Source organism: Rhinopithecus bieti, unplaced genomic scaffold (genome assembly GCF_001698545.2).
Source record: "Rhinopithecus bieti isolate Rb0 unplaced genomic scaffold, ASM169854v2 scaffold_5002, whole genome shotgun sequence".
NCBI lineage: Eukaryota > Metazoa > Chordata > Mammalia > Primates > Cercopithecidae > Rhinopithecus > Rhinopithecus bieti.
The window spans coordinates 1,463,107-1,472,844 of NW_016804830.1; the positions used below are offsets into that span (position 1 = coordinate 1,463,107).

General features: G+C 49.0%; 1 protein-coding gene across 1 annotated transcript in view; it reads right to left on the minus strand.

Moving 5' to 3' along the window:
• Positions 1 to 9,738, minus strand: part of VPS11 (VPS11 core subunit of CORVET and HOPS complexes) — a 13,132-nt gene continuing 3,394 nt past the window's right edge. Inside the window, 12 exon segments of the mRNA XM_017870526.1 lie at positions 1 to 405; positions 407 to 514; positions 659 to 881; positions 2,686 to 2,857; positions 2,990 to 3,192; positions 3,283 to 3,422; positions 3,653 to 3,814; positions 3,920 to 4,108; positions 4,341 to 4,487; positions 4,904 to 5,090; positions 7,743 to 7,894; positions 8,297 to 8,498. Coding sequence (XP_017726015.1) covers positions 88 to 405; positions 407 to 514; positions 659 to 881; positions 2,686 to 2,857; positions 2,990 to 3,192; positions 3,283 to 3,422; positions 3,653 to 3,814; positions 3,920 to 4,108; positions 4,341 to 4,487; positions 4,904 to 5,090; positions 7,743 to 7,894; positions 8,297 to 8,498 — 2,203 coding nt within the window. The 3' untranslated portion in view covers positions 1 to 87.

Genomic DNA, 9,738 nt, shown 5'->3' on the forward strand with positions numbered 1-9,738 from the left:
TCCCAAATCATTATATTCTTTTATTTATAGACTCTGCGAGCAAGGACCCAAGCACAGCCTGGTGCTCTTGGATAGAGAATAAAGCAGCTATTGTCCACACTCAGAGGTTGCTGAGGTGCCCTCCCCCACTGATCTGGAATGATCTACACTGCTAGTGAAGAGGAGGGATGGTAGGCTGGCTAAATAAGAAGGCAGGGAAAGAAAGTCTGCTTTAGTTCTGAGGGCTGTGACATTAGATGAGAGTGGAGCCCTGGGCATGTCAGCCAGTCTTCTGTGTAATGCCCGCTCAGGTCCCATTGTGTCTGTCCTCTCGGTCCTCCACCGTTGCCCACATCTTCCTCCAGGCTGCTTAAGTGCCCCTCCTGGAGTGCACGAGCAGGTCGCGTTGCAGCCCAGCCTCCAGGCTGGAGGTCAGTCTGGCTGTGGGAGGGTCGGTCAGCAGAGTCAATTTGTTGAAAACACCTCTGCCAAAGTAGTCAGCAATCACAGAAAAGCTGTCATTGGAGCACTTGAGCTGCAGGAGAAGAGGAGGGAAGGAGTACGAATCAGAATCAAAGTGCTTGTTTCACAAATGAGGAGGAGATAAGGAAACAAGCCCTCTAGTGACTCTGTGACACTAGTGGGAATCCCCTGGCCCATCTAGCCCGCTCATCCCCACCTGATGCTGGAACTGATCATGGAGATCTCGTTTCTGTTCCTGGGCCCGGATCATATCCATGACCTTCCGGTTTTCAGGGAGGCAGGTGGGGCAGTCAGCATCACTTTCCGAGTAACTCTCAAAGCAATGTTGGTGGAAGGAGTGGCCACACAGGAAGTGGACTGAGGGCAACTCCAAGGCACTGTTACATATGCTGCACTTAGTCTTTTGGAAAATCTTAGGACTACAGGGAAGAAAGACCAGAAGTGAGTGGCAAAAGTGAGGGCAAGGCCAAGAGTCAAGGATGAGAAAGAAAGCAGCTGAAGCGGACGGGGCAAGGTCCCCGGTAAGGCCCCTGAAGGCCCTGCCCTGCTCTTCTTATCACCTTAGGTGAGTCAAATGATTATAACAGCCCTGGACCTGTAGTGAGTCTTAGCATGCTCCCAACAAGGCCAACTCAACCTGGGGATCATTTCCTCTCTCTCCATTTTCACGACTGCCACTAAATTAACTTTCAGGTCTGTACTCAGATGTGACCCTTTCAGTGAGGCCTTTCCTGGCCACCTTCTCTAAACTTGTTAACACACTTCTTCCCCCACTCCCCTTGCGCAATTTATTTTCCACTCAGAACTTATCACCACCTAACGTACTACAAAAGTTTGCCTATTTGGCCGGGCGCAGTGGCTCATACCTGTAATCCCAGCACTTTCGGAGGGCAAGGCAGGTGGATCACCTGAGGTCAGGAGTTTTAGACCAGCCTGGCCAATATGGCGAAACCCCGTCTCTACTAAAAATATAAAGATTAGCCAGCCATGGTAGCAGGCACCTGTAATCCCAGGTACTCGGGGGGCCAAGGCAGAAGAATCGCTTGAACCCAGGAGGCAGAGGTTACAGTGAGCCGAGACCGCACCATTGCACTCCAGCCTGGGGGACAAGAGCGAGACTTCAACTCAAAAAAAATAAAAAAAAAGTTTGCCTGTTTGGCCAGGTGCGGTGGCTCATACAATCTCAGCACTTTGGGACGCCAAGACAGGCATATCCCCTGAAGTCAGGAGTTCAAGATCAGCCTGGCCAACATGGTGAAACCTTGTCTCTACAAAAATACGAAAATTAGCCATGCATGGTGGGAGGCACCTGTAATCCCATCTACTCAGGAGGCTGAGGCAGGAGAATTGCTTGAACCCAGGAGGTAGAGGTTGCTGTGAGCCAAGATTGTGCCATTGCACTCTAGCCTGGGTGACAGAGTGAGACTCCATCTCAAAAAAAAAAAAAAAGTTTGCCTATTTAACATGTTTGCTGTCTGTCTCTTCTAAAACATAAAGTTCCATGAAGGCAAGGCTTTTTGCCTGTGCTGTTCAGAATAGTGCTTGGGACATCACAGAAACTCAGTATTTGTAGAATGAAGAAACTGTTGCTCTCTAATAAATATGTTACAGAATGTTAAGGGCAGATAAGATTTCAGAGTTGGGATTATGGCTGGGCACTGTGGCTCATGCCTGTAATCCCAGCACTTTGGGAGGCCAAGGCGGGAGGATCACTTGAGGCCAGGAGTTCGAGACCAGTCTGGTCAACACTATAAACCCCATCTCTACTAAAAATACAAAAATTAGCTGGGCTTGGTGGCGCACGCCTATAATCCCAGCTACTCCAGAGGCTGAGGTGGGAGGATCACTTGACCCCAGGAGGTCAAGGCTGCAGTGAGCCGTGATCACGCTCCTGCACTCCAGCCTCAGTGACAAGATCCTGTCTCAAAAAAGAAAAACACCAGAATGGCTTCCAACCACAATATGGATGTGTTTAGAAAAGGTAAAATACAGGCATATAAAGAACAAAAAGTACCTGCTACAAAATAATATCCTCCAAAGCCCAATAAATAATGATCTGTGTAATAAACCATTTTTTGGAATTCCTCCATTAAAACACATCTTGAAGAATCAGAATGCTCAAAAGCACTCCAAAGAATCCTCTATGGAAAGTACTTAGTAATAAATACCCTGTGAAGGGCAAGTTATCCCCTGGACTCCTCCACATATCCATGCCCTGGGTACCTGGCCTTGAGCTCTTGGATCTCCTGGCGGATACGGGTGGTCTCCTCTCGGTACCGCCGCACCCGCAGCTCATCCTGTGCAATCTGCTGGCTCTGTTTCTGTAGTTTTTGGACCAGGTAGTCTCTGATGACAGACAGTGTGGCTGTGGAGTTGTGGGCCAGGGTCTGCACCACTGAGATTGGGGTCCGAGAGGAAACAAGACAATGAATTGCGTGCGGCACTCTCTGGATAGAGCTGAAGGGCCCCTGCCACAGAGCCCAGCTGTCAGCAGCTTGTCACCCACCCATCCTGTCTTCCCAAGTACCTAGAAGAGGTGGCATGAGGTTCTTGTTCTCGATATGCTTGAGGACAGCTGCCACATACTCCTTGCAGTCCTCCTCCTTGCGAGCGAAGTAGCTGAGGGCCTGCTCCCACAAGGAGGGGTCCTGCTCCCCATGGCGTTCACACACGGTGATGACCTGCCGGTACTGCTCATGCTGCATGTGGTAGTGCATGATCTGCTGGAATCTGTGGCCGGGGCAAGGGCACACCTCAGTGGCTGTCTCTGGAAAATGACTTGGATTCTTCCCCTTTCCCTGAAATTCCCCAAACTCTTACAGCTTCCCCTGCTCATAGAGGTAAAGGACACCATCTTGGAAGTCATGCATCTGGCACAGGACCAGGGCCTTGTCAAAGACGTCGCAGAAGCGACCACTCTTCAGCAGGGAAATGGCCTCTGCGTGAAGCTTCTCTTTGACCTGGAGAGGAAGGAGGGCAGAGTTGCTGGACAAAAGGGGAAAATCACAAGGTCTCTTTGGACAAGGCCAGTCAACTCTTTCCCTCAGTCCATTCCCTCTTCACAGAGGACCACTGAGCCCCAAGGTAAGGTGTTACTGGTCTAAGGAATGCAGTGAAAGGCAGCCACCAAGATGGAAGAATGGAGATGGCATGAACTGTCTTTTCTCCTGCAGCCCCGGCCAGGCCTCACCTGTGGGTCCTTTTCATGAGCCCAGTTCTGCAGTCGCAGCTCAAGGAGCGTGTCGTAGATGCCCTGGGGTGAGTCTGGCTGCACTTCACTCATGTGCTCTAGGAAGGCTTTCAGCTCTCGCGGGTTATTGGCAAAGATGGGGATGAACTCCTCAGAGTTGGCCTATGATGGCAAGGGAGGAGAAAGGAGGCTGAGTCAGTGGGCGTGATACACAGGAAGCCCCTCAAGTGATCCCACTGTCTGAAGCTCTTTTCCCTGTAGCCTCACCCTGCAGCCTGGGGCCTCCCTATCGCTGCGGCCTTCGAGGCTGGGCCGATAATCAGTACAAAGTCCCTTCAGCAACTGAGTTGTCTGCTCCGGTATATGGTGCATGAGGATCTTGCCATAGCGCTTCATGTTGCTCTCTGCCTGCTCAAAAGGCAGCTTGCCGATGTACCGAAGGGCTTCCTGATAATTCTGTGGAAAAGGAAAGGGCAGAGTAGTGCATACTCCTGCCTCAGCCACCAAAAAGCACTTTCATCATTCTGGGGATGTCTTCAAAAACAACAGGGCTCGGCCCAAGTTAAGAGTCTCACCTCTACTCAGGAGGATGGGGTGGGAGGATCACCTGAGCCCAGGAATTCAAGTCCAGCCTGGACAACATAGCGAGACCCTGTCTCTTGGGGAAAAAAGACAGAGTCTCACCTACCTTAATGTCCTCTAGCTGGATCTTCAGGTACCACTCATGATGTGCATGGTTCTCTGCCAGGTACAGGGCATGGGAGTAGTAACCAGCCTGCCGGAGGACCTTGATGGCTGTCTCCACATCAAAGTGGACTTCACTCTCACTTTTTGTCTGCCAGGGAGACATGAGACAAAATCATTTACACAGACATAGCTAGAGAAGGAAGAGGAAACAGGCATCTGACTTTCAGACAGATTGCTAAGGTGATACCATAAAGTCCACGCTTTGAAAATATTATGGTAGTCAGCCTGTGGGAGTGTCTGACTAAAGTTTTCCTCTGCCCCTACCATTAGAGGGACACTGCTAGGGACAGGGCTTCCCCAGTGCCACCACCCTGGGCTTAGATGGGAAGTTCTAGAGTCATAAAACAAGAGGGGAGACGGCACAGAACTAACAGGAACAGCCACTCCTCTAAATAAGGTCGGCCCTTTCCTCTCCCTATGTCTTACTGAAACGAACAAGTCCCGGTGGAGCCACCTCACGCTCAGTGGGGCCTCCAGGACTCTCCCACCAACACCATCCTGCACCTTGATGAACTCCTCCAGCTTCGAGCTGTCCTTGAGCTTGGTATAGCAGTTGAGGAGCAGGGTGGTATGGTCAGCATTGGCCAGGGATTGTCGGTGCAGGGTCTGCAGGTAGGCAGTCAGGTTGTGAATGCGCTGGGCGTCTAGAAACTTGCGGATCACGTAGGATGGCTCCAACTTTCCAATGGTTCTAGGGAGACATGTGCACCAGATAGCACCTGAATCACTCTACTTGTCCAACTCATGTACAGAGGAATCACTTGCAGATCTTCTCAAAATGCTAATTCTATTTCAGTGGATCTGGGGTGGGGTCTGAGATTCTACATTTCTAACAAAGTCCCAGGTAATATCGGTGCTACTAGACTGGGACCACAGTAGGTAGCAAGGCTCCAGGGCACTGCTTCTTAAATTTGGCTAAAAATAGGAATTCTAAAGTGAATGGGGAAGAGGCTAGACAGGTTTCTTTTATATTATTATTTTGTTGTTGTTTTATTGTTGTAGTTTTGTTCTTTTCTTATCTATTATTATTTTTTAATTTCATTAAATTTTTTTTCTTTTTTTTTTTTTGAGATGGAGGTTTGCTCTTGTTGCTCAGGCTGGAGTGCAGTGGCACGATCTCGGCTCACGACGGCCTCTGCTTCCCAGGTTCAAGTGAATCTCCTGCCTCCGCTTCGCAAGTAGCTGGGATTACAGGCATATGCCACCACGCCCAGCTAATTTTTTTTAAAGCTAGGATTACAGGCACCCGCCACCATGCCCAGCTAAATTTTGTATTTTTAGTAGAGATGCGGTTTCACCATGTTGGCCAGGATGGTCTTGAACTCCTGACTTCTGATCCACCTGCCTCAGCCTCCCAAAGTGCTGAGATTACAGGCATGAGCCACCACATCTGGCCTTGTATTTTTTTTTTTTTAGGTGGAGACAGGGTTTCACCATGTTGGCCAGGCTAGTCTCGAACTCCTAACCTCAAGTGATCCACCCGCCTCGGCCTCCCAAAGTGCTGGGATTACAGGCATGAGCCATGGCGCCTGGCCATATTTTTAAATGTATGTATTTATTTGTTGTTAGAAATGGGGTCTTGCTATGTTGCTCAGACTGGGCTCAAGCAATCCTCCCACCTTGGTCTCCCAAAGGGATAGGATCACCGGCACATGCCACTGCACCCCAGCCTTAAACAGGTTTCTTTTATTTATTTATTGTTTTTGAGACGGAGTCTTGCTCTGTCGCCCAGGCTGAAATGCAGTGGCGCAATCTCAGCTCACTGCAAGCTCCGCCTCTGGGGTTCAGGCCATTCTCCTGCCTCAGCCTCTCGAGTAGCTGGGACTACAGGCACCCGCCACCACGCCCAGCTAATTTTTTGTATTTTTTAGTAGAGACGGGGTTTCACCATGTTAGCCAGGATGGTTTCGATCTCCTGATCTCGTGATCCGCCCGCCTCGGCCTCCCAAAGTGCTGGGATTACAGGCGTGAGCCACTGCACCCGGCCACCTTAGACTGGTTTCTAAAACTCCTTCTCAAGGCAGCAAATTCCAAGAATTAGTACTGAGGGAAGAATTATGGAAGCAAGAAATGAATATCTTTTCCCCCTTAAAGAACCAGGTCAAAGTAAGTACTTACAAAGGCCAAGCTAAAGGTTAAAATGAGAGGTAATCATCAGCTCAACTGCATACTGGTCATATAATATTTGACCCTAAAATTCCCTTTTCAACAAGGAATCCTGTCCTCTCATTTAAGGCATCATAGTTCCTGTAAAGAAAATTAAGGCCGGGTGCGGTGGCTCAAGCCTGTAATCCTAGCACTTTGGGAGGCCGAGACGGGCGGATCACGAGGTCAGGAGATCGAGACCATCCTGGCTAATACAGTGAAACCCCGTCTGTACTAAAAAAAAAATACGAAAAACTAGCCGGGCGAGGTGGCGGGCGCCTGTAGTCCCAGCTACTGGGGAGGCTGAGGCAGGAGAATGGCGTAAACCCGGGAGGCGGAGCTTGCAGTGAGCTGAGATCCGGCCACTGCACTCCAGCCTGGGCGACAGAGCGAGACTCCGTCTCAAAAAAAAAAAAAAAGAAAAAAAAGAAAAAAAAGAAAATTAAAAAGGCCGGGCATGGTGGCTCCTATCTATAATCCTATCACTTTGGGAGGCCAAAGCAGGTGGATTGCCCGAGCTCAGGAGTTCGAGACCAGGCTAGGGAACACAAACCCCGTCTCTACTAATAATACAAAAAATTAGCCCAGCATGGCGGCATGCACCTGTAATCCCAGCTACTCGGGAGGCTGAGATAGGAGAATCGCTTGAACCCGAGGCAGAAGCTGCAGAGAGCTGAGATCATACCATTGCACCCCAGCCCGGGTGAAAGAGTGAGAATCCACCTTAAAAAACAAACAAAACAAAACAAAAAAAACGCTGGGCACGGTGGCTCATACCTATAATCTCAGCACTTTGGGAGGCCGAAGCAGGCAGACCACCTGAGGTCAGGAGTTCATGACCAGCCTGTCTAACATGGTGAAACCCTGTTTCTACTAAAAATACAAAAAATTGGCCAGGTGTGGTGGCATGCACCTGTAATCCCAGTTACTCGCGAAACTGAGACAGGAGAATCGCTTGAACCCAGGAGGCAGAGGTTGCAGTGAGCCAAGATCGCGTCATTGCACTCCAGCTTGGGCAACAAGAGCGAAACTCCATCTCAAAAAAAAAAAAACCTAACAAAAACAAACAAAACAAACACAAAAGCAAAAACAGTTCCTGGTAGAATTCTAGCCCCTACCTGGAGCATGGATGGGCTTTAGCTATCTAGCTGCCTGTCCCTGCATTCACAGTTATATCCCAAAGTGCCTCCAGACTGACCGGATATACTGCTGGACAGCCCCATCATGGTTGCCCTTGCTGTAGAGATGGTCTCCATATTGCATGAAAATCTGGGCCAGCCCATCACTGTCCAGATGTTGGCTCTTGGCAAGGTTAATCGCCATCTCAAATAGGTTCTTCTTAAACAGCATCTAGAAGGGAAGAGAGATTAGAAAATTGGTAGAAGCGGTCCTGGTAAGACACTTTCCCAAAATGTGCCCACAACACGCAAAACGGAAAGTCCTGGATTTCTGATCTTAGACAAGATCCTAGACAAACCAAGAGCTCCCAGATATCCCCAAGATCAGTATTACCTTATTTCATAAGGTGCTCTGGAAACAAAGTGAACCCTTAGAGTGGGCTCAGGCTCCCAGCCATTATTTCCCTCTAAAGCCCTATCCCAGGCCGTTTACCTTATAATCCTACCCTAAGGAAGCTGAGTAAGGCTGTGACCCACAAGGAGAGAAACACCCTAGCCAATATGACTTGGGAAACCTGCTCCTGCAGCTGCTTCTAGGTGCCTGTGGCCAGCTCTGGGAGCCTGGTGGCCTTGCCTCCAGTTTGGTCTGTGTGTCCTTCTCCTGCAGTGCGTGGACCCGCCCATCCCGCGTCAGCACGTACAGGGAGCCCCACTCAGCAAGCACATCCACTACATCCTCAAAGACGGCGCTATAGGCTATGAACTTGTTGCACAGGTCATAGATGTTTAGAATCTGCTTGTCGGAGCTCTGTGAGTCCCTGCTGGTAAACTCTGACCTGCATAGGAAAGAAAAAGCACCAGATATTTGGACATCTCTGTCTTATCTCCCCTTTATTTCCTTTCCCATGATAACTTTAGTGCACATTCCACCCAGCACAAATCACCTCTCTGGTCCCTCACATCCCATAACATGCAGCACTGTGCTGGTAGTTGTAGAAAGAGAACATATAAACCTGACCTTACCCTTTAGGATCCTACAATTAACCCAAGCAACAGATGAGAAAATTAAGTACATTCAGATATCCATTCATTTAGAAAATAATCATCCAATACATGGTATATTTAAAACATTGTGCCTGGAACTGAATGAAAGCAAAACAAACCAGCATCTAACAGGGAGTACTTTCATCATGCAGAAGACCCCACCTACCCCTTAAAAAAACAAAACCAAAACAAAACAAAAAACTTGTGTCCCACATTTCCCAGCACTTTCTAATTTCTCCACTCCTGAATCCTTTGTTCCTCTGCCCAACTTACTTTGACAAAAGAGTTTAAAAACAAAACAAAATAAGGATGGGCGCGGAGGCTCACGCCTGTAATCCCAGTGCTTTAGGAGGCCGAGGCAGGCAGATCATGAGGTCAGGAGATTGAGACCATCCTGACTAACACGGTGAAACTCCATCTCTACTAAAAATACAAAAAATTAGCTGGGTGTCAGGGCAGGCACCTGTAGTCCCAGCTACTCGGGAGGCTGACCAGGAGAATGCCGTGAACCCAGGAGGCGGAGCTTGCAGTGAGCCAAGATCATGCCACTGCACTTCAGCCTGAGCAACAGAGCGAGACTCTGTCTCAAACAAAACAAAACAAAACAAACAAACAAAAAAAAAAACAGGTCCAAATTCCCTGGAGCATTCTAGTATACTAGGGCTATGTAGCAAACACCTGCAGCAAAAACACCCATTTTTCATTAAAAAAAAAAGTTATAACCAACTCTAGACATAAGTGTCACCAGCCGGGTGCAGTGGCTCACGCCTATAATCCCAGCACTTTGGGAGGCCGAGGCGGGTGGATCACCTGAGGTCAGGAGTCTGAGACCAGCCTGGTCAACATGGTGAAACCTTGTCTCTACTAAAAATACAAAGAGTAGCCAGGCATAGTGGCACATGCCTGTAATCCCAGCTACTCAAGAGGTTGAGGCAGGAGAATCACTGGAACCCAGGCGACAGAGGTTGCAGTTAGCCGAGATCACGCCACTGCACTCCTGGGTGACAGAGCAAGACTCCATCTCAAAAAAAA